Source organism: Lathamus discolor, chromosome 4 (genome assembly GCF_037157495.1).
Source record: "Lathamus discolor isolate bLatDis1 chromosome 4, bLatDis1.hap1, whole genome shotgun sequence".
NCBI classification, from domain to species: Eukaryota; Metazoa; Chordata; class Aves; order Psittaciformes; family Psittacidae; genus Lathamus; species Lathamus discolor.
This window is the reverse complement of record NC_088887.1, coordinates 92422682-92448474: the sequence shown is the minus strand read 5'-3', so window position 1 is coordinate 92448474 and position 25793 is coordinate 92422682. Positions and strand designations below refer to the sequence as shown.

At 35.4% G+C, this 25793-nt stretch overlaps 1 protein-coding gene across 1 annotated transcript in view; it reads left to right on the top strand.

Moving 5' to 3' along the window:
• The window catches only part of PCDH17 (protocadherin 17), a 90573-nt gene extending 79932 nt beyond the window's left edge, over positions 1-10641 (top strand). The window contains exon 6 of the mRNA XM_065678162.1: positions 8368-10641. Coding sequence (XP_065534234.1) covers positions 8368-9050 — 683 coding nt within the window. The 3' untranslated portion in view covers positions 9051-10641. The remainder of the gene's footprint in view (positions 1-8367) is intronic.
• The last annotated feature ends 15152 nt before the right edge of the window (positions 10642-25793 follow it).

Sequence of the window (25793 nt, the reverse complement as noted above, 5' to 3'; positions counted from 1 at the left end):
TATTCTGTAGTGCTCCGTGTAATTCTGAAATATTAGTCCAATATTTATGGTTTGGGACAAATGTGAACAAATTAAATCCATAAGCCCACCATCTTTTTTTTATTGCTTTTTAAGTATTTATGCCTTATCAATATAAAAATATACTCTCTTTATCCTGTGTCCAGAAAACAACTAAACAAGCAAAAAACAACCAACAATGGGGAAACTATGTAAGTATTATAGACCTCAGAATCTTGTAGTTACAATATCAGGAAAAACCCACAAGATTCAAGAGATTTAAAAAAGTGGCAGTCCATTCTCATTTTACTGCCAGTCATTTTGCTAATCTGAGCTACATAATTGTTTTGCCTAGCTGAAAGGAGCCTTTAAACAGACAAGCCAATATAAATACTCAGATTGGAGACAGCTCTGTTTAATAACAGCAAGCATGTGTATAGAAGTATTTGTTTACCTCTGCTCATTTATGTCAAAATCAATTGTAATTAAACAGGAATCCAGCCACAGCAGTAGTACTTTAGCTGACTGTTCTCATCAGAAGTGTCATATAACCCCAGTGTTTAGGACATTGCAAAGCAGCCCATTATTTTTCTCCTGTAATAAGTACCTCCTCATAGTCTTTTCAGTTCTTTAACAAAGGCAATCGCCTGTCTCAAGTGAAAAAGTAAGACACATTTCGTATCAATTCTGGGCGGTTTTCTGGTCTATCACAGAAGTTACTGAAGTTCTGAAAGCCAGATTTATATTCTCTATTAGACATTAGATACCATTTATTGTACATCTGTTTACACATATGTACAGAAAATACAGCTCTTTTTTGTCTATTCAAGGAATTAATATATGCAAAGCATGCTTTATTTTATTAGTCTAAAGCAAGTACTGATTAATTTATTTATTTTTAAATAGCGTTTGTGGTTGAAGTAGAGAAATATAAGCTACAGAGGATTTTACACGTTGTTTCATTGCTAAGTATATCCTAAATGGAAGTTTTCAATAATGAAGACAAATGCACAACATCAAGATTGAAATGAATAAATCTCCTAGGGAAGCAGTGTGAACTCCATGCATGCATTTAAAGACAAATCGTTTTCTTTGTAATGTGAAACTAGAGTCAGCAAACATATGCATTACTGTTCACTCTGTAATGCAATGAATAGCAGAGCATTTCAAGAGTTACTGTAGATCATATCAGCAATGTGAATAGCGTGCTTCAAAAAAAACAAGGCATACATTTTGGAACGGGTCCTCCAGTGTGTTTTTAATTTGTGGCTGTTAGTTGATAGCCATTCCAGTCAAACGTGTCAGCCAACAAGCTACTCCTGACAATTTATGTTTATTTTTTAGCTTCCGTATTTATAGAAAGAAGGAGGGAAAAGGGCAGATTGAAGGGGTGTTTATATTATAGTAGAGCCTAGGCATTGAAAGAGAAAAAAAAAAAAAAAGAGTTAAATAAGCAAGATACCTGAAACACAGGCTAGCATTTCCTAGAACAAAAAAAAAAAAAAAAAAAAAAAAAAAAAGAAAGAAAATAACAAAAGCTACTGACAGCTTAAAAGTGAAAGTTATTAATATACTTACCTAGCCGTATTCTTATTTAGCCTTCATCGGTGGACATATGGCAATACAAAGCTACATTTTTTAATATTTTGTGAGTACAAAGTTTGTGGAAAAGAATGCACTTGAATGACCATTTACCAGGTCAAATCTTATAAATTATAATGATCTGAACTCTGTCTTGTGTAACTTCAGATACAGTTTGATAACATCATTTACAGGTTTGGGGAGGAATATGATTGTAAATGTCTAGGTCTATATCAAGGTATGTGTTCAGTCTTGCATATAAGGGAAATCAGATTTTAAATATATATGTGTATACATATATACATATAGAAAAAGACAAATATGCACACTTACATATACTTAATGTCTGATTTTCCATATACACAACACTGGACATTTACTATTATGTTATATAGAATGCTTTGATACAGAGTATGAATTTCTTCATCTTATAAACACACTATATGAAATATTTAATGAAAATGTATGATGATGTTCTCTGTACATGGAATGTTTACTTCTCATTTGCTTATCTGCTTTGTGTGTGTATGTGTGATTTAGATAATTAGAGTCCAGCTAAATAAAAAAAAAGAAGTGTTTATTTATTCTGTTTGGCTGCTTTGAATCACTATTAAGAAAAAAATATCTTGAGTTTCTTCTTTGTTATCATTATGCAAATTTCATATAATTAGTGAGTTCAACTAAGATATCTCAGTTTTAGCCACTGAAAGGAGCCAGCTATCTAAAGCATTAATTAATTAACTTTCTAGTACAATATATTTAGAGTGAAATCATTACCCATAATTAATTCCGTTCACAATATTTATGAATTAATAGGACAATAAAAGTATATTTTGCATTAAGCTTGCTACAGAAGGCAGAAGTTAAATATAGATGCTCTGGTAATATAGAAAAAATATGTAAGAAATGTCTTTTTGATGCACCAAAATACATACCTTGCTCTGCATTTTATGTTGCCAGCATAGCTGTCATCCTATACCACCTTAAATTTCAATCCATACTGGACTGAAATTAATTAAAATTAAAATTTTAATACAAATTAAAATCCATACATTTCCTATCTAGGTGACTGTTGTTTCCAGATAGCTTGTTTCTTTTTCTTTCTCCAGCTGGTAATTTAACAATTCTATTTTAGTGTATGTTCTCCCCTAAGTGCATAAAGCACTTTGGACTGTTGAGCCTTAAAGCTCCAGAGAGTTAGGAAAACCTCTAGGCTGCTTCTGTTTATTGTACACACTTGCACTGTTGAAGGTTTATTTTCAACAGGAGGGAGACAAGTGTAGAGATAATGACCAATGGTGCATATCACTCTACCAGCACATCTTGCTGTACAACACAGTGTATGACCTATTTTACATATATATACATTTATATATTTCCCTTTACATTGATTCTATTTTCTCATATATACTAATTTAGCCCTTGGTGGTGATAGTTCACTTCATGGTTATAGTTTCTGCTGCTAGTACAAAAGTGCCTGTTCGATTTTCTTCACTGTCTGCAGCCGTCAAAATTATGGGCTAATGGTGAGATGGGCAGCTTATAATGTATGATAATCAATACTCAAAATCTGTTTCCTATGATGTGACATAAAAGAGTGAAGAAATACAGATTTTCAAGACTAGAGCACCAAAGCTCATGCAACGCAGGTGGTTTTTTTTTTCCAAGGTCATTCAGTATTTGTTTCTTTTTCTTTTTTTCAATTCATACTTAATTCAGTCACTGCTAGGATGCCCAGGAAGCAGAAACAGAAAGTTAGTCGATAGCGTGAGTATGAATGCAAGTATAAAAACTACTTTAGCAGATACAGGAAATAAGAAAGGGAAGGAAGGTACAGCATGCAAGATATATAACATATATATACTATATGATGTATATCTCTTTTACTTAGATATTGCCAGAAAACTTTGTACTTTTATTGGCAGTAATTAATAATGTAAACACTGGGTAAGAGTTATCCTCATGCCCAGTGTATGTGTATGTAGCATGCATAAGAGCTAACAATTTAAAATCTTAGAACATAACTTGATTATAACAAAATTAATCTAATCAGTCTTGAAAGTCTTAAATGATAGGTTTTTGGCACAGCACTGAATACCTAGTGTAGTTAAGTTATTTGCAATGGCTAAGAACTTCTTTGATCTTTACTCTTCATCTTAAATTTGTTAATTTCAATATCAGTTCAGATTCGTTTAAAATACAGTCACATTTTAAAATAAGAAACAGTGTTGAAATAGAATTTCCCAGTTGCACTTTTCATCTGCATATATATATATGTTATAAATGTAAATAGTAGATAAACATTATGCACATATACGAATATTTATTTAATGTATTTTAAGTTACGCAGAACTACTGCCTGAGAGGGATGAAGTGTTTCCCTTCTACAGACAGTTTTTTTATGGTTTAATGAAATAGACTGTAATGTATTGAAATCTTCCCATTTGTGTCCATTGTTGATCTTTGTGTTCTTGAAACATTAAATATGGTTAGAAAGGTTCAAAAGAAGTAATTTTTTTTTTATTTGTCTGGGAAAGAAAAGAGCAAAGAGAAGTCCTACCTTGATAGAATAATTGGAAAGAGAGAGAGCAGCAGAGAGAAGTGCTGGTCCATCAATTGTGTAGTTCTGAGCATTTTATGGTAGCTAACATACAGCAGGTTTTTATTTCCATCTTTTGTTAAAAGGGGACCAAAGTTATTAAAATTTATAGAAAGGATAGTTAGGTTTACAAAACAAATGTTATCTGGGATACTGATAATTGTTTAGGGAAATCTTTAAAAGAAATAGAAAACTTTTACTCAGCATTGTCATAAATTCTATATAAGAGAAATTATTTTAGATATGATTAGAGAAAAATCCTAAACATAACAGCTATTATTTCTCATTACTGTATAGGTCCACTTTTAAAGCTAAACACTGACCTTGTCACAAATCTACTTGCACAATTAAGAGGAAGAGAAAAAAAAATTAATTAATAGCAAGCATTTGCAAAATTTAAAGTTTAGTATTAACATTGAAAGAGTTGGGCTTGAGGCATTTGTTAGTTTATTTCTGTTGGATTTCTGTGATAAAAATGTAATCAAACCTGGCTAGTATAGCTATTGCCCATCCAGTGTTAAAGCTTGGAAACTTCCTATGCTTTTGCCTCATTTGCCTTTTAAAATATGTTGATTTGTTTGGGGTTTTTTGAGTTTTATGTTTTCCTTTTTCAAGAGAGAGAGAGAGCGAAAGTAGCAGTTTCACTTGGCTTTTTTAAGCAGCAGCTGTTTGATGCTGTAGAAGCTGTGGAAAACTAGGTACAGAGAACTTTAGTGGAGGTGAACTAATGGGTGGAAAGAGATGTATAGCAATGTCCTTTGTTTGTGTGTCTCCCTTTTCATTAAGCAATTGTCACCACAGATGTTGTAACTATAGCTATGCATACCAATGCTATCTTATTCAAATGAAGTAAAATCAAACACCACAAACTTAAATCTCTTCCTTAAACTCTTCTCTGTTGTGTCACGTTGTGTCACTGCGTTACAGTCCCTGGGATGAGGTTGGTTTTTTACTCGTTTTTCACTACAATAATTCTTATTTTCTATTGTACGCTAAAAACAATATGCAGCCTACTTTTCCTTGGAGGTTGTAGAATCATAAAATGGCTTGGGTTGGAAGTGACCTTGAAAGACCTAGTCCAGCACCTCTGCTATGTGCAGGAGTAACTTTCACTATACCAGGTTTTTTGCGGCCCCATCCAACGTGGCTTTGAAATCTTCTAGCCATGGGACATCCACAACTTTCCTAGGAAAGCTGTTCCAGTGTCTCATCACCCTCATATTAAAGAGTTTCTTCTTCATGTACAATCTAAGGTTACCCTCTTAAAATTTGTGCAGTCCAGGATACAGTTGACTTTCTGGGCTATGAGTGCACATTGCCAGGTCATGGCAAATTTTTCATCCACCAGTATCACGACGTCCTTCTTCACAAGCTGCTCTCAATCCATTCATCCCACAGTCTGTATTGATACTGGTGATTTCCCCAACTCACATGCAGGACCTTACACTTGGTCTTGTTGAACTCCATGAGGTTTGCACTAGCCCACCTCTCAAGTCTGTCAAGGTCCCTTCAATGGCATCCCTTCTCTCCACCATGTCGAGTGCACCACACAGATTAGTGCCATCAGAATCATATCTTCGTATGTGGCCATCCAGACTGTTCCTTATCTATCTAATAGTCCATTCGTGAAGCCTGTATCTCTCCAATTTAGCACCAACAATATAGTACAGGACCTTATCAAAAGCCTTACAAAACTCCAGGTAGATGACATCCATAGCTCTTCACTTTTCCACTGAGGTAGTCATTCTGTCATAAAAGGTCACTAGATTAGTCAGACACAAACTGCCTTTGGTAGAGCTGTGTTGGCTGTCTCTAGTTACCTCCTTCTCTTGCATATGTTTTGATATATCTCCAGGAAGATTTGTTCCATGATCAGGCTCAGAGGTGAGGCTGACTCAGCTGTATGAATTTTCTATTTAAAGCCTTTTTGCTACATTCTTTTCCTCAAAAATCACTCTGTATTCTCCTCACTGTACTTCATTCTGTCTTGCTTTTGATAATTTTTTTAGGGTTTACACCAATCTTATATTTTAAACTCAAAGTACGGAGCACGCATACAGAATGATACTTTTTCACTGAACTGTCGCTAATTAAATTATTTCACCCTGACTTAGAATCATAGAATAGTTAAGGCTGGAAAGGACCTTAAGATCATCTAGTTCCAGTCTCCCTGCCATGGGCAGGGACACCTCCCACTAAGCCATGCCACCCAAAGCTCTGTCCAGCCTGGCCTTAAACACCACCAGGGATGGACCATTTACCACTTTTTTAGGAAACCTGTTCCAGTGACTCACCACTCTCACAGTAAAAGACTTCTTCCTTATATCTAACCTGAACTTCTCCTGGTTTGAACCCATTACCCCCTGTCCTACCACTACAGTTCCTAATGAAGAGTCCCTCCGCAGCATCTTTATAAGCCTCCTTCAGATACTGGAAGGCTGCTATGAAGTCTCCACGAGGACTTCTCTTGTCCAGGCTGAACAGCACCGACTTTCTCAGCCTGTCTACTTAACTGTTTACCATGACATAACACACTCTTGTTTAAATTTAAATCACATTTATTCATGTCTTCTTAGAACAGTTAAAGCTGTTCACCCTATTGGATTTTCATAAATCCCCTTTGGTGTTTCTTCTGTGCTAGAATTCTGCAGTGCAACTGTTAAGAATCTGGTGGTGATATTATCAGGTTACTAGAAATTTATTTTCTAATTTAGAAAAACGATGATCACTTCAGCTTTTTGTATCTCTGAGTCAACAAGTTTCTTCTGCTTTTCTGAAGACCTGTGGGGCATGTCTCTGTGTGTGTTTCATGTTTACGTTTAAAGGTATGCTCACAGTTTTTTGTCTAAGTGGAATTCCAGGTATTTTATAAATTCTAAATTCTTCAAATAAAATGAATATTTGAACCCACATTTTGTGGAAGAAAATACTTAACAGCTAAAGGCCAGTGTATAACAAATTAAAACATAGAGATGATAAAAGCATTTATTCTATCAGTATTGAATAGAGAGTACTGAGAAGAAGAAAAAGAAAGCAACTTGGATCAGAGTTGTGTTTTTCTAAAAAAACCCAAAAACAAAACAACCAGATTGAAGGGGTATTTCTGTAATTTTCTTTATCCCTGACATTCAGATGGAGTCGTGTACAATTATAAAATGGCAAATGGTGGCCCAAATATATTTTATTACTACAAAATGACAGGCAAGATAAAGTTTTTTCAAGAAAAAGGTCTTCTTTGAATTGTAAAACAGGAAGTATCAAAATTTATGTCTAAAAATGTACTGAATAAAAATAAAATGTTACTTATCTATATTATAGAATCATAGAATCATAGAATAGTTAGGGTTGGAAAGGACCTCAAGATCATCTAGTTCCAAACCCCTTGCCATGGTTTCTTTGAAGGAAATAAGAATATAGAAAACCTACTTGAAAACATTATCAGTTCAAATAGTGTGTCATAGTTTGTCATTCTTCCAAATTGTATGTATTGAGCAAATCCATTTTCACTTACTTGCAACAAAACAAAAAAAGGGGAAAACTGATTACATGATCCATTCGCATGTCTAATAAAATTGCAATATGCAATTTTTGACAAGCTTATACTTAATGCATACTGATGGAAAACTCTAGTTGTCTGTTCTCAGCAGGAAAAGTATGCTTTTCAAGAAAACCTTTTTATTATAAACAATTATAAACTAAATGGAGGTGACAAAAATGAAAAGCCAGCTTGCCGATTTTATGAAGTGCTGTATTTCCAGAAAAGCAGTCATTGCTCTGTTATTTGATTTGGAAAAATAATCCTGATAATGACTTTTGAGTTCCTTAAGTACTGTTCACTTGTTTCTAGGATGAGTTTCACAGAACAAAGTCTAACAGATTTCTACAGCAGATTAGTTTACAGATGAAACTCAGTTCCACTGAAAATGGTTCTCTAATGACCCTTTTATACTTCCACTGGGCTGGGTGAATGCTTTAATACATAGAGAACAGAGTTAAATAAATCTGTTGTCTTAACTAGCAGGTTTATACAATCTTTCTGAAATATTTTAATTATAGCTTCTTCTTTTTTCACCATAATTAAGAAACCAGATGTCAAGCAAGCCCAGAACATGTTGATCATAGCCTATCCATTAGTTTAAAAATATCCACTTGTAATTTGATTTTTTTTCTCTTTCTTCTTTATTTTACAGAGCAAGAAGAATGTGTTAATTGCACAGATGAATGCAGAGTGCTTGGTCATTCTGACAGGTGTTGGATGCCACAGTTCCCCACAGCTAGTCAGGCTGAGAATGCAGATTATCGCACAAATCTCTTTGTACCCACAGTTGAAGCTAATGTTGAGACTGAAACATACGAAACTGTGAATCCCACCGGGAAGAAGACTTTTTGTACCTTTGGGAAAGACAAGAGAGAGCACACTATTCTCATTGCCAATGTTAAACCTTACTTAAAAGCCAAACGTGCCCTGAGTCCTCTGCTTCAGGAGGTTCCCTCAGCATCGAGCAGCCCAAACAAGACATGCATTGAGCCTTGCACCTCAACAAAAGGACCACTGGATGGTAGTGAAGTGAAATCAGGAGCCTTGGCTGAACCAAGCGGCCAGTACTTGTCAACTGACAGTCAGTATCTTTCTCCTAGTAAACAGTCAAAAGACACTCCCTTCATTGCATCAGATCAGATGGCTAGGGCCTTTGCAGATGTGCATTCCCGAGTGAGCCGAGACTCAAGTGAGATGGACTCTGTTCTGGAGCAGTTAGATCGTTCAGCCCGGGATCTAGGCAGAGAGTCGGTGGATGCCGAGGAAGTTGTGAGAGAAATAGACAAGCTCTTGCAGGACTGTCGGGGAAGCGACCCTGTAGCCGTCAGAAAGTGAGGGGAAAAATAAGGACAGGCTGGCAGTTCTGTTCCACTTCTGCTGATTAAAAGTAAATTATTAAGTAAATCCCCTGGTTGTAACAGATTTACAGGAATGAAGGAAGACCAATGCTGCTTTAAGGCTTTTAGTGAACATCTGAAGTGCCCACAAGTATGTTCTTTTCACTGCTCTTTCTTTTTGACAGATGACGCTGGTTTCATTTTGTCCAAACTTTCATTAGGACAGAGTCAAGTACACTAAGAATAAAATGAAAGAAGGAAAGACGGTGCCATTTTGACAATCTGATAGGAAGGTATGAGAAAGATGGAATGGAAATACATCTAATATTATAAGACTGTCCTCAATAGCTGATGCTGATTTTACTGTTTACGTATAAACCCCAAGAAAAACAGGGTTGAACAATTCTGATCTGTGGTGGATTTCCAGCAGTCACCACAGACTTCTACTGAAAGTCCTAAAATGAGTTCTTGTAGTAGTCCAAGTGACACCAAACATTAACATTCATTTGTGGTAAACATTTATGTACAAAGCTACCTGCCACAAATATATATAAAAAAAAAAAGAAAAAAAAAAGAAAAAAAAAGAACAAGAAAACAAAAAACCCATTCCAGATCATTCTTCAACAAAACATATCCTGATCATTAGTAAAACACCTCATATCATATTAAGGTAAAATGTAAAATGATATAGTCCATCTTGTCCAGCACCCACATAATCTAATTCACTTGATAAAAAAGAAAAAAAAAGATTTTAATATCTATTTAGCATTTTAGTGTCCAACAAAACTATAAATAGCTAGCAGTAAGTTTTAAAAAAACTAGAGTAAAATAAAGTCTGAAAAAAACCCAACTTGTGTTTAAGGGTAATACACAAAATAAATTAACATTATTAACACTTTTTTATTCATTTGTGGACACTAAAATAGCTCAGGAAAGTGAAAATGTCTTAGACAACCACAAAAATCACATGATCATTTAAATGTGCAAATGTAAGAAGATTCAGTGTGTTTACATCAAATTACATATTTTTATTGATTTATTGCAGATTCAGTGCATATGAGCCAAATTGTTGAGTGTATAAGAGCTATATTGTGTATTTTATTAAATTAATATATAGTTGTGTTGCAAAAATATTTGGGCTTATATTGTAAATGGCAAGTGTTGCCTCAGTAGCTGTCGAACTCTATGAGTTTTGTTTTTTCCTGCTTCCTTTTCCCCATGGATCGTGGGAAGCAGCGCCTCAGAGCAAAGTCTCTCGTTTAATGTATGGTCTACGAAGTACTGCAGTACATAATCTGTTCAAAATGTGTTTGAGTGAGCTGATGGAGCTAACTGAACGGCCTACAAATACATCCATCAGTCATTGTTACGTGCAAGTCCTTGTAGAAGCTTCTATTGCAAACCCATGTTTAATAACAAAAATTACACTTGAACCAACATCTGGAACTTCCTTGTTTTGTTCTGTTTTGTTTTGTTTCCAAACAAACACAAGCAGTCAGCGTCTTTAATGAAGTATATTTGATTGACTTCCTAAGAGATGCCACTGTTTCCAAAGTTTTGATGTTAAAGTCAGAGAGATGAAAAGCATTAATGCCAATATGCCATGAGCAGGATTTTACCTGTTTCTTTGGAATGTGCAATTTCTTACTGCAGTTCTAGATATACACTGCTTATATTTTCTGGGGGGGAGAAGGGAGGAAGGGGTGGGTTTTTTGTTTCCATTGAATGGTTTTCATTCATCCTGAAAAGTATTTGCAGAATAACTTGGGATACAGTTTCTATTTTTTATTATTGTTTTTTAAGGGTGTTTTTAGTGTATTTAAAAAATTCAAAATTGTTTTCAGATGAAAGTTGAAAATAACCCACATTTAAAGTGAACTTGCACAGAACAAGAAGCAACAGAATAATATAACGTTTATCTCAGGATTTGTCCCTTACATACTTCAGATACACTGTTGGAAATACCACTCTAGTTCATGGTTTTAAAATGGTGTATTTGGTTTATTAAATGTAATATTACTTTACAAACATATATAAGATGTTGGCAATCTCAAATTCCACAAAGCCATAGCTTTTATCAGTTCAAGAAAGAAAGTTGACCCAACAGTCTGTTTTCCTGTTGGGATTGCTGTTAAATGGTGATTTTAGCTAGTCAATCTTACAATGAATTGTCTTTGGGAGACAACCATTCTGACACTTAGCTATTAGCTCCTGCTGTTAAAAAAAAGGCTACAGCTACATGTTTAAAAAAAAAAAAAAGATATTGTACATGTTTTATCAAGCTACTCTCCATATTTTGGACAATTTATGTATCTAAAATGTAGTGTTGTCTGTGTTATATATTTTTTTCTTTTCTTGGCCAGGAGACAAGAGATTGGTTTTGCTTGATAGCTTGATAGCTTGAAATTTCATAGTGGAGAGGATTTCTTATTGTTTATTTGTCTCTTATACATATTTCTGTGGTGCCTATCACTTTTGTGTCTGTGCACCAAGTCTTTAGCTCTGCCAGTGAAATCCATTATTCAGCAAAATCTAAGCCAGTATGTAAATGCAGTCAAGTGATGGAGATTTGTGTATTTTATAAATTATTTTAACAATGAGTAACCAATTGTACAATTCATTGTATGTTTCTGAAGACATAAACCCACAATATTCTGAGAAAGGGCTGTGCCAATGTAAGAGGAATTTACCTTAAGGCTCTCTGTCACTAGTGATTTACTAGCTTTAGCAGTTTAACACATTATCTGTATTTAGTAGTGATTATTTATTTACCACTCTAAGGTAATTCAGAACTCATGACTCACAGCTTTATAGAAGAGTTTAGGAAATCTTGTTTTTATTTAATTTGGCTGACAACTGCCTTGTGCTGTAGATCTCTGGCATACTTCTTTCAATAAGGATATCCCAGATTAAGAAATCTTTTTCATGATTTAGAAGGGATATGTAACGAACCAACAAACAGCAGAGCTTATGCAATGCGGGTTTTGTTGGTTCAGTCTAAATTAACATGATTGTGTGTGTGCAGGAAGGAATGCACACAAAAGAATTAAGAAAGTATGTTTTCTCTGTGGTGTCTCTACTATCACCACTGGAGAAAGAGGCAGCAATGAAAGAAAGAGGCAGCAATGAAAGATAAAGTTTATGAGCTGTTGTTCTCATTCCTTACATACATGTTTTATAAGACTAAAAGAAAATATCTGCCATTTGATTACAAAGACAGTGGCAGAGTTATAGGAGGCAAGTAACTAATAAAATTGTGCTGTACACTGTGAATAGTAAATAAGGTATTCTGTTTTTCTATTATCAATGAAAGTCAGCAACTGGGAAACTGGGAGCTCCTGTAGCAACTGGCCAATCAAATCAGGACTCCAAATCAGGCTATTTTTTCTGTGTGTTTTTTTTTTTTTTTGGTTGGTTGGTTTGTTATTTTGTTCTGTTTTTTGTTGCTGTTGTGGTTTTTTTTCCTCAGCATATTTATGAAGAAAGAGATTCTCCTGAAATGTGATTTGCTGTTTCAGAATATAGGTTTCCCAGTTCAAATTACACCTAGGAGTCAAACACTGCTCATAGTGGAGCAAGATACATCATTCAAACAAACTTTCAATCTGCTTGCTGTCCAATGGAAAGGAAATTGCTGAGGTCAAGAAGGAGTCTGAAGCCCACTCATTATTGTCTAATTGCTTTCTTTTGACGTCAGACAGTTATTATTATTGTATTCATTTAAATGGGAGTTTTGGCTATCAGGATTTGTTGAAGTGTAATTGAATGAAACCTGATTCAGGTTTTGCCTTCTCTGGCCCAATTGCGATACAGGTTGGCATTCTCATTTATCAGCCCCTGTCTCCCCACATGGCTCAAAGTTGCACCAATGACCAGTGAACGACACAAAAAACCCCAAACAAAAGCAGCATACATTGTATGGATTATCTCAACCGCTATTGTTTAATGGCTGTGTTTAATGTGACCTATCTGGAAAATGAGGACTACGAATAAAAAGCAATTACTAATAGTGGTGTTGCCTGCTTTTGCATTCATTAACACAGAAGAAATGTGTTAAACACTGCATGCCACAGGGAGCCTGATGGTAATTACTTTGGAAAAGCAACTTGTGGCAATGCGGCTGTTACAGCTAGTTATCAGTTTGCCAAAAAAATGACAGTTCCTGCTTCATTTATTAGAAATGTGTAACCGTTTTCTCTCAACAGGAAGGTGGCAAAGAGTTTTCATCAAGCTGGGTAGGTTTATCTTTTAAGCAGCTGATGTGCTGAATCCCTACAGCCTGTTATTTGTTCGTAGAAACATGGAGATGAATAAAGGATAGTCTGGTTTAGTACACTGGTGTGAGTTCACCAAAAACATTACAAATGAGGGTGTATGTTCTCTAAAACTATCAGCCCAATATGAAAAATCAGAACACTGCTTGAATATAGAGGTGGAGAAAAAAAATGTGAAGAATGTAAAGGGTTAGGTTTTTTGTTTGTGTATATGTGTGTTTGCTTAAACATGTCTTTCTTAAGAGCCTGAGTAATAAAGGTAAATATTTTTTTTTCATACTGCTGTAAGCAATGTGACTAAATGCTAAGAAAAATATGACTAATTTCTATGTCTGGTTGCTTTGTCTCTTTTGCTTTTATAATTTAACATTTTTGTTAACCTCTTATTTTTGTTTGTTTGTTTGCTTGTTTGTTTTGGTTTGTTTTTTTGGACATCATGATCAAGCCATCAGAATATGTGGCCCCTTCTGTCTGTTCCCATATGACTGTATTAATAACATACAAAATAGTGTAAAGTCTCCACACCGGATTATTTGGGGCAGGGTTTTTTTGAGATTTGGGATTTTTTTTGTTTGTTTTTTTGTTTATTTGTGGCATTTTTTAACAATATTTAAGTAAGTAGGCATTTCTTGTCATGGTTAAATAGAATTTTATCTTGTTCAGAATACGACAGAAATAATAAAAATATATGCTGGTTATGCAGGCAGAATTACCTTTTACCCATTGCATGTTTTGGTAAGTCTCTTTGCCAGAAACAGAATCAGCCTGCATCTAATTAGCTGGCTATCCTCAGCACAGAGCCCCTCCGTGGTTTTGTTCCCTTCCTACATATATTTGTTTTCCTACAGACTGAATTCCAAAATCTAGCAAGCCACTGTATGCAAAGAGTCTTGCCAGAATGTGAAGCTGCTGCAGGCCTCGCTGGACACAGGATGTTGCTCTTGCTGTCTTCAACTGTGTGTAATTCAGAGCTTGGCTGGATCCACAGTATATATAGAATAAGTCATAAACCAAGCTGACTTTTCTTTACTCAGAATACAGAGTCATTGATTTCTCATTTGGAAAGTGGCCAGTGTCAAACAGAGATTTTTAGATCTCCTTTAAGCCAACCACATATAACTGCTTCAGGGTGTTCACTCGCAGGATAAATACTCTATCCTTATCCTTTGTTGAGTCTAAGACTTGAAAGAAGCTGAAAGATTATTTCTTCAGTTAGTAATGCTTTCCCTAAAAAAGAAATTTTCTCAGTAGAAAAAAGGGACACCTCTCTGCTGTATGTATAGCTTGATTTGTGAAAGGTCACCTTAGTATCAGTAGTGCCTGCAGAAATAGATCAGGGAATTAATGAGCCATCTAAGAATTTTCAGAGATATATATTCCTTAATGCATATGTTATGACTCAGGGAAGAGAGTACAGTATCTTGGTTTATTTATTGCTGATAGCTCCTGATAGTGCCTAGCTCACAAAAACATTTATTCTAAGTTTTGGGAAAACATTTTTTTTCTCTGATTGGAAGACCAATTTTTTTAAATATGTACACATATATATTTAAAAATCAAAATAATCTTCTGATGTGGTACCTTCCTTTAGGTTCTTTATCTACAGATAATAACTTCTATTTGGACAGAACTCTAAAACGTTCATAAACATTCTGCAACTTAATTTGCAAAGAAACAAGGCTTGAAGCATAAGGTGTTGAACAACAGATTTAGATTTTTATGTACTGAGAAAATGGAATAATTAAAATAATTAAAGATAATTAAAATTCCATTTCTGAAAAGATATTTTTTTCAGAAACAATTCTTCCAGTTGTTCCAGAGAGTTGAATGCTCTCTGGAAATATTATGAAAGTAAACTTACTAAACTACTGACAGAAAGCTAGATTATCTTCAAAATTTTTCTAGTTAAAACCAACACTGAAGTTGCATCTGGAAATCAGTTGATTGCTAGTGCAGTAGAGAAAATGCACTTGTAATATGTTTGCAAGAAGAACTATTCCTTAACAGATTTGCATTTTATAATAGCTGCAAATTTTCTGTCATTCTTGGGACAGTCACAGAACACTTCTCAGTAGCTTGATTTAAGAGTGATGAAAAATGGATCATTGTGCTGGCATCAGCATTAAAATAGGAACATCACAGCTGCCTGACCATCAAAAAAATTACATTTATTTCTGTTATTACTGTCTTTAGGAAAATGTTCCATGCATCTATTTTTTTAAACCTTTTACAACATGCATCTTTTATGATGCTAGAGACTATAGTGATTTCTGCAAGTACCCCTTTTATTAGTCACCACTCCTTCCTTTTCATATGTCCATTTTAAAATACTTCACATTGCAAATTTATCTATGTAGAGGATTTAGAGCAGACTCTTCATCTGTCTTCAAAGATGTTTCAATCTTAATACAATGTAATTTAAAAAAAAATGTAGATAAGCCCTCTATTTCTTTCTTAAAATTACTTGTTTTAAAATTTGATCATATTAAAGTACTATTTTCCAATTAAAACACTTATCTTCTTATGAACAAATTATTTATTAATTCTTGTGAGTTCAGTGGGAGATCCTGTTGAAAGGCGTATCACACTTGGTAAACTAGCTATAAATCAGGATGTTTTCTTGATAACTAAACAAATAGCCTTTTTCTTTGTGATTTTTTTTTTTTTTACTGACATTATGAGAAACAATCTGGTACGTATATTCTGGATAACTAATGAATGTATTAAATATCTTCTAACCAGAATAGGATTCATAACAATATATTTCATTATAAGTACATGTTAAGGGTCTGTCTTAGAGTGGAAGTGAAATTGTATTTACTGGGAATACCCTTGTGCTGTATTTGCTATAGGAATGATTTTTTATTCCCTTGTGTCTCATTCTAAACTGAGAAAGAAAAGAATATAAGCCACTGCTGTTACATTTCATGAGGATTTATATAACACCAAGTGAATATAGTAAATACAGCAGAAAAGAATAAATGTGAAACTATTTTTAATAATATTATGGTTCAATTGTGTTATAAGAGATTTGGAATAGAGATTAGCAACCATCAATAAGCCTTTATCTTTGACTATAAGGTAAGCTTCTTAAAAACATTGAGGCTTTGCTTCCATTCAAAGTCTGTAGTAGTGAAAAGCTTCAGAATATGGGCATTGTCCAGAATCTGGACTTCTTATATGATATCTTCTTCTGGAAGAGACTCCAGAGGTTAGTAATTATGTTTCCATAATAATTTTTGCACCTCCATGCACCAGTGTGAGTAAGTAAACCAAGCTCCTTGGTATTTGCCACTCAGTGCTTCAATTCGACCTTGGAGGAGTCTGTTTAGTTGACTTGCTTATGGATTCAATATGGATAAAAAAGTGAATTTGTTTACTTGACTTAATCTTCTTGTACATGTCAAAGCAAGACACAAAAATCCTTTAAAAGGTAAAAGAACACTTACCTTTTGAGAAAGTAGCAGTCTTTAAGAAGTAGCCTTCAGAATCCCAAAGGGAAAAAAAAAACCAAAACAAAAAAAACCCAAAAGCTGAACCACACAAAAAGCTCAACAAAACAACACAGGACAAATCATAAATATAACCTTGTTCGTGGACACTTTTTTCTTCCACAACTCATTTGAATAACACATTTATAGTTGATTATAATTTATAGTTGATGACTAGAAATCCAACACCATTGTTTTCTAAGCACATCTGCTCTAGTGGACTAAAATAGGAGGGAGAAATGGATGATCTAGAAACCTGGGCAAAGCCTGCATCATGCTAAGAAGTACATTCAGTGTTTTGATTTTCATAGAGATAACCTTTTTTTTAAAAGATCCATTAACACTTATTAATAATTTTTTCTAGACTGCTAAATCTTAAAACCACTGCAGCTGCAAATGTTATTGTGGCTGGAGGCAAGAATAAAGATAGAGGAGCAAAAGAAATATGACACTTTAGGCAGACTTTCAGTTCTTATTATTTCTTGTTCCTTTAAAATAGGTGAAATGTCAGGGAACCACCATATTACTGTGGCCGTAGCAGAAGTAGTAGCAATTGGAGAATGTCTGAATCAAGCACTCTTGTAGAAAAAGCTTTCATGGAGATTTGCCAAGCTTACTGTGGGATCAAGAATGTAAACCTGAGACAGCTCTGCTGATAACTGGTAATTCCTGTAGTCTAAGGTGCTGTTCACATCACCTCCTGCCTGGAAGAAATTCAAGCTTCTATGGGCAATGACAACACTCAAGTGTAAGGAGCCACTAGGTGCTGCTGCCAAATCTTGAGTCCTATAGCTTCCTGTAAGTGAATGCCAGCTCTCCTCTGTCACTTTATTTATTTCCTTCATCCTGAATATTTGTAAGGCATACTGTCATCTGCTATTCCATATTTCCAAGCCTTGAAGAATGGTCTGCAGAAAAGCCAGTCCTTGTTCGATGCATGTGTTGGTTAGCACAGAATGCATTTTAGGAGTCAGAGAAGAATCAGTTAGAACTGTATTTGAAGAACTACCTGTTTCTCAGTTTGTGTATTTAATTATTATTTTTGTTTCATTTTTGAAATAACCCAGAAAATCTTCAACATCAATGAAGCTAAAAGCATGCTCATTTTTACCAGCAGCATAAATATTAATCACAATCACCTGTCCAGACTGAGGAATTGGCATAATGTGCACAACCATGCAACAATTATGTAAAAATGAAAGCTATTATGAGCTGTAATTAATACACTCTGTTGCCAGCTGACTCAAAGCACTTTACTCAGCATCCTTAGCTTTAAAGACTGCATCAGAGCAGTGGTAAAATGTTTACTAGATTCAGTAAAGCACATCAGAAGCCTTAGGATTTCTCTTCTAGAGGTGAATAGCATGACTATATACAACATGTGTTGCAGACTTGTTGGATTTTATTTGTGCTGGAATCTTGCTATTTAAAGAGAAAAAAAAAAAGCAAAACAGTGCAACATAATTGCTGATTTACCACCACTGCTTAATCTAATTCAGTTCTTAATGGTCCATTTGCATAGCAGAATTTGCATTTTATTTCACAGAAAATGTTATGACTCCACCTGCTTTAGTTCAGATAATGCATCAGCAAGGCAAAACAGTGGTATGAACAAAGGAGTGACAAATAATTTACCATTACTAAAACAGCTTAAATATTGAAGGGGAAGGGAGTACAGGTGTACCATCTTTGCAGGTGAACCAAAAGTGCACCAATCCCCCCATATTCCTCAATTCCACCCCACAGTTTCCTTTTTATAGGGTTTCTACAGCTCCGAGAAGCAATTTTCAAATGTGCTGCTATCACATGCCACTATACTCGTAAAATTTTATTCATTGTGAAGACTGTGACAGAGAATGTGCAAGGATATATGCAGGCACATAGTGCCTCATCAAACTCTAACATTACAAAACATAACTATCTTCCTACTGATTTGAACCTAATCCAGATTACAAGATTAAGAATTACAGTATTATACACCCTGCCTACAGTGAGGTGATCAAAATAATAACAAATTGAGGATATCTTTAAGGTTTATATATATTTCATTATATTTTTGCACTCTCTTCAAGGCTCAAATTCTAAGGGTGACAGCTGTCATTTTAAAGGTGACTCATTACATTACATTACATTACATTCAGAGAGTCCCCTAACAGATGGAAAGGTCTTTGTTTCCCAGGGAACACTGACAGGTTATGATTTGCAGAGCTTTTAATCATTTTAACAAAACTTATACACACCTGCCAGTCGCCCTATTCACTGATGTTAATAATACAGTAATCTGAGAATGACAAAGAACACTTTCTTTTACTTGATACCACAACTTTTCCATCAAGAGGGGAAACATGGAACAAAAATACTTCTGAAGAGCGGTTTTCTTCCAAATAAATGAATATAAGTACCAGTGTATTTGATCTGGCTTAGATGGAGTTAATTTTCCCCGTAGTAGCCCTCATAGTGCTGTGCTTTGTATCGGTACCTAAGAAGGTGCTGATAGTACACCAGTGTTTTGGCTACTGCTGAGCAGCACTCACACAGCATCAACACTGTCCCTGCAGCATTCCCCCACTACCAGCAGTACCCTGGGGTTGAGCAAGATCTTGGGAGGGTACATAAACAGGAGGGCTGACCAAAGGGATGTTCATATGACATCTGCTCAGCAATAAAAGTTAAAAGAAAGGAGAAGGATGATTGTTGTTGGGTCATTTGTTACTCTGTTTGTCTTCCTGAGCAACCTCTATGTGTACTGAAAGTTTTTTCCCCTGGAAATGGTGGGACAACACCAGCTGATGTGAAGCAGGGTATAAATCTTTTGTTTTCCTTTGTTTCCACATGTGGGCTTTGCTTTTGCTTTATTAAACTGCCTTTATATTGACCCGCAAGGAGGTGATTCTGTCTTATTTTCTCCCCTCCTGTCCTCCTGAGGAGGGGAGTGGTAAACCAGCTTGATGGGTGCCTGGTGTCCAGTCATAGTTAACCCACCACAACCAGTAACTGTAACATTTTTTATGGTATCTGTCCACGGAACTTCTTTCCTTTCCTCCTGAGCTACAGTAAAGCTACAAATCATTAAAACATACAACGCATAAAACATGACAAGCTGGAATCACACAAATAATTAAAACCAAAGTCACAGTGCAGAACTGGTAATTTTGGTCAAGTAGACAATAAAGGCCTTCACTGTAGTGCTTCTGGTCACGATAGTGAGCGTTTCAAGCTCCCAAGACTCCAGAATAGAGACAGCAGATGTATGTGTGCCAGCTGATGTGGTGGCTTTGCCTCGTGACTAAAACACAGCTCATTTATTCATTACAGATTGAAGATACAGTCCCTTTACGTAAAACAGGGATTTTTTTTTTTTTGCAATGGTATTGCAGGACATCCACATACCGGGTACCAGCCCTTTACAAAGCAATGCCATTGGTTGGGTTTTTTTTGAGATCTATATCAGTTCGAAATCAGTAGAAACCTAAGTGAATGAAAACTTTTTAGAAAAACTAGAAAACTTTGTACTAAAAATATTTTCACGTCTTACACATTTGTTTCTTTTAGAATTAGATGTTTGGGGTTTTCTGAGTTTTTTGTTTGTTTGGGTTGTTGGTTTTTGTGTCTTTGTTGTTCTTTTTTTTTTTTTATTCTAGTATCTTCTACAACAACTAAAATAGCCATAACCCTTTGCAGTGTAACCACAATTTAACTGCATCTTATCAACAGAACCCTTACAGCTTTCAAAGAAGTTACATTTTTAACATCTCTTAATTGAAGATTTTTGTGCCATCAGACAGATCTTACTACCATTTAATATCATCACAATAGAATTTGAAGACCCTAGAGAAGGAGTCACAGCTTCCTTTTAAGCAGTACTTATAAGTAGTGAAATATTTTGTATTGCAAAAGTATTATAGATGCAGAATGAAACAAAACAATCCAGTGCTTTGGACAGAGAAAATTTTATTAACTCCAGACCAGTCACAGCTGCAGTAATAAGACTGAGAATTTATAGCTTGCAGTCTGCACAAGCAATATATGCCAGAGCCAGGAAGTTAACTTGGGTTTCCCTACAAGTCTAATCCAGACCTTTAACTACTACAACTACCTTTTTATCTTCTTCTGGAAGCCCAGGTAGGTTATAGATCAGAAAAGCAGTTGCTAGAATTTAACTGTGTTCCACAACAGTTTAATCCCAGGGTTTAACCTCTTCTCTGTGTATTCTGTGTAATTTCCTTACCATTCTTCCAGAAACAAAATAGGAAAGGTGTTCCCCAATATCTTCTTAGGGGCCTTAGACTTCTAAGGTCCTTGACATCTCTGTATATATTCTCTTGGAATGAATATGGACAACATTCAAATGCTATTCTGTAAAGTAAAATAAGTGGCAGCTGGCACCATACAGCTCTGTTATAATGAAAACATGAGGTGGTTGCCATTACACAGTCCTGCACTAATGAGAACAGTAGGAGTCTAGTATTACAATGGTCTAATGAAAACAGGAAATGGCTGGCATTAGATTGCTGTAATGAAAACAGGAGGTTTCTAGCATTACACTTATACAATAAAGAAATTAAGATTTCTAGCCCTACCAATCTAATCTACATTATATATGACTCCAGTGTTCAAGAAAGAGGCTTATGCACAGCCAGGGCTAGTGACAGTAAAAAAATTCTTTGTTACAACACTTCAGAAGAAAAGGATGTCATTTTTCTTGCAATTTTTTATGACTTTTTTGGTTGTTATAAACCAGTGAAATACGGATATGGGTTTAAAAATTAATACGCAATCTATGCAGATATTTCTTTTATTTAAAAAATAGTCAACGCAGTTTGTTTTCTGGTGATTGTCCTGATAGAATGTTAAAGGCTAAAAGCTGACTGAAAGTGGAATTTGTTCTGACTGGACTTTTTAATTAGCCTCCCACTCACCCCTCCCTAATTTGGAATAAATATCCAAAGGATAAAAATACTTTGGGGTGTTTCATATAATGTAGAGAATGAAACCAAGAGGAAAATTACATGCTAAGGAACAAAGAAAAAAATAAAAAAGTTAAGCAAAAGATCAATCATTCAGCTAATGGGCTTTCTTTTAAGAACAGAAAGGTCAGGTGGTTTTTCTCCTTGTTTTTCAAGCTAACTTCTCTAGTTGAACATTTTTAATTATTGTTGCACATGAGAGTCTTCAGTGTAGTTCTTAGACAATAAATATACAACTGTCTTCCCTTTTACTGTGACTTTTTCAGCCATCAGATCTTGACTGTTTCTCACTCTCCTTCATCTGGTTGAATTCACCATCAAGTTCATGTAGTTGAAGGCCAGCGCTTTAAGACACTGCATTAATCCACTCATAAGGTACCTTTCAGCCCCTTGGTCTCTCATTTCTCATCTCCAAGCTCAACCACATCTTTTCTGGACATCTTCCATCAAAAACAAGAGATAAAATGAAGGAAGAAAATGTTTGGAGTATGGTTTTCAAAGCAGCAATTAACGTACTGGAATGTTCCAGCATAAAAATACTGTGCTTCCTGCAGCCTGGTATTCTGCCGATAGCTTCAGTTTCCATGCTCAGATTGCAGTGAAAATATTCCAGTCAGGTAGCTCTGAGTGAAACAGCAGTGTGATGCAAATAAGGAACAGATAATCAAACTAAACTTTCTAATCAAGTTTTGCTATGCTGACTCTTATTTCTCTCTAGCCTGCAGTTTGCACGTTGTTTTACAACTGCAGAATTAGCTTAAAGAGTAAATACTTGTGAATTTATAGAATCCTGTCATGTTTCACATATGCTGAAGAATGAATGAAGGAAAATGATCTTCCTGTGCTGCTTCTATTATTTCTTTAATTTCTTTGCATCTTTGGTGTGATAGAGATTGGATCCTTTGGAAGAAGGGGGTAGGAGATGAAGAAGGAGTCAGAGGGGTAAAACAGGATGAGTGCTGTTAACAGATTTTTACTTTCCTTTTCTTTGTTTTTATTTCTTCATCAAACGACTTAAAAAAAAAAAAAAAAAAAAAAAGATGAAAAGGAATAGTCATAGCTTATGGACCAGATTTTAAACTAAGATGTGTGGCACTGGAAGCAGCATATGCCTTAGAAAATCTGCTATGTGTTGTGTGTGCAAACCACAGACGTGGCTTAATCGAGATAGGAGGCGACACGTGCCGTGCATCTGAGATTAGTGCCTGGCCCTCAGCCATTAATGCTGGCATTCCAGGAACAGACTCAGTCCTCTGCCAAACTTCTGCTGGGATTTGGATTCACTGAATCTGACTCATAGTTTTTAATTCCCCCAAGCAGTATCTCTTTGAATTGTGGAACTAAACATCCAGGTGGTATTCCAGCCATGACAGTGCCTGCATAAGCTGAAGAAGCAGCATTCTCTGTTTGAGTAGTTTTACAACTCAGAAAGCTTCTAGCCCTCTGCTGTGCAAGTCTGAGTGTCAGTGCTCTCCCTTCTTCTTTTTCTTGTGCTTATTATACTGCAGAAACCATAGTCAAATCACCCATTGCATAAGCCTTCCAATTTTTTTTAAATATTTGTGATCTCACAAATGTCATATGCTATAAATCTGCTTGATGGGTCTCATCATTGTGTAAGCAATATTTTTCATTAGCTTTGAAATAAAATGGCATTTTGCCCTATTGTCAAACTAACAAATTTTGTCAAGTTTGGCATCTTTGTTACGTTACCAAATATATCAGTCTATACCACCTGGTGTAATTGAATCTTGTTATATGATTCAGATAGTTGCTTAAACTATGGAGTTTTCAAAGTTAAATTTTCTGGCAGAAAGAGATTTTTTTTAAAATAGAATTTTAGATAAATAGGTAGTATATCACACTAACTACCAGTCTTGATTTAGGATAATGAATTGTCCTTTCCATGTGTAATGTTCAAGATCATTTATAATTGTGTTGCATGAAAAAGCTGTACAAAAGCCATTTGATTATGCTTCATTTTTATTTCATGCTGCATACCAAAACTAACACCTGACACTCATGGTAGAAGGTGAATGAGTGTCACTGTGAAGTCCCCAAAGGAACCATGTTTTTTAAGTTGTTTCAAATAATAATGGGGAATATTATCCCTTCTGGGTTTCTAAGCAAGTAAGGAAATTGGCATCATGAAAAAAGTGCCTATCTTTCAATGGAATACAAAATTAAAATTTAGAGTCTAGCAATCACACACACAAGGATAAGAATCGCGGAAAAGTAAAAGATTTAAAACTGAGCTACACAGATTCAGCTAAAATACATTTAAAGACAAACCTTTTACTTTGACATATTTATTTAAAACAAAAGAGTAATTCTATCTTACTTCACAGTTAGATAATTAAAAGTTTCCTATTCTTATGCGAATCTGTAATCTCATTTTGGACAGTACATTAAATTATAAATGATTGATTGATGACTTCACGAACGAAGATTTGGGAAGGGCTTTACCCACACTTACTACAATCACGCTGATGACTGAAAAGGCCAATGTGGGATAGGCAAATTCGGTTGCAAAAAGCACAGTGAAAGGTCTTCTTGGGTGGTATAGGCGGGGCATGATTCTTTCTACGTTGTCTTTTCTCCTTGAGACTAATTCTGCATGTGTTCTCAAAGAGACAACAGCATTATGTATGGTGTGTCTCCAAGTCTCCTGATTGGAGGCCAAGGCGGACCGCTGATGGTAGTAAATATGGCCAAGGCTAAGGTATTGTTCCAGGGAGTCCTTATATGCCCTCTTTGGGGCACTTCTCTTGTGGCAGCCAGTGGCACCACAAATGTAAAAAAGTAAAACGCAATCATAGGGAGGCAGTAATCCTCCATCCTGGAGATGTACCCTGCCCAGTACAGCTGTGATTGCAACAATATGGCCTCGATACTGGTGACCCCTGCCTGTTCAAGGACAGTAACATTTGACACATAGTCAGTCCAATGGATGTTTAGAATTGTACGGGGGCAGCGCTGATGAAAGTGTTCGAGGAGTCACACGTGATGGCGGTAGATAACCCGTGATTCAGACCCATATAAAAGAGTAGACAGTACAATGACTCTGTAGACACTAATCTTTGTACTTTTCTTCAGGTGTTTATTGCCCCGACTCTTTTATGGAGTTTTCCGAAGGCTCTACATGCCTTTGCTATTCTGTTATCTATTTCTTTGTTGATAGTGGCATCCTAGGAAATAATGCTTCCCAGATAGCTGAACTGACTTAAGCTCTGACTCGCCAGTGGTAGTGTGGGGATGATGATAATCTTCTTGTGGTGCAGGTTGGTAAAGAGCTACTTTCAAAATCTACATAAGTATTTAGAATGCCCCTTTCTTAACCAGATATAAAGACTGGATTATAATCAGCACTTCTGCATAACAGAAAACTCCGTGACTTTTTCCATGTTATTAAATCAATTTAATTTGTAAATTATTTTTACACATTACATTCTTAGAGCTTTCCTGACATTCGCAGGCAGATAAAATGCAAGATTACTTTCTTTAAGGGTCTATAATTTCTTTAATGATAGACCGAAAATTCATAAATTATACGTGACCACAAGAGCTTCACAGTTTAGATAAAACCTGAATATTCAGTGCACACAAAACCTGTTTTTGTACAAATTATATCTCTGCCGGATACAACCAGCTAAGTGGAGATCTTCCTAGCCAAATCTTGGGACATTCCCAAGGAAAACTTAGTGAGATTTACTAAATAAACTGGACTGTTCACCAGGTGAAATTGTCCTTTTCTTCTAAGACAACATTAATTAGTACTAATTTGGCTTATTTTGCTTGATAAATTCCCTACCTTTTAGAGGTTATGTCAGGAACTCTGCTCTCATTCTTCTCTTTCTTATCCTATGATAAACTGAAAATTTTGTTAAAAGTTTATACAAACCATTTCCAAATGTTCTGTTACCTGTGGTATTCCATGGCCCTGAACATCTATTACATGGGTGTTAAAGGTAGCAGAAGCTGAAACTGGTGGTCCAAGAGGGTTGTCTGA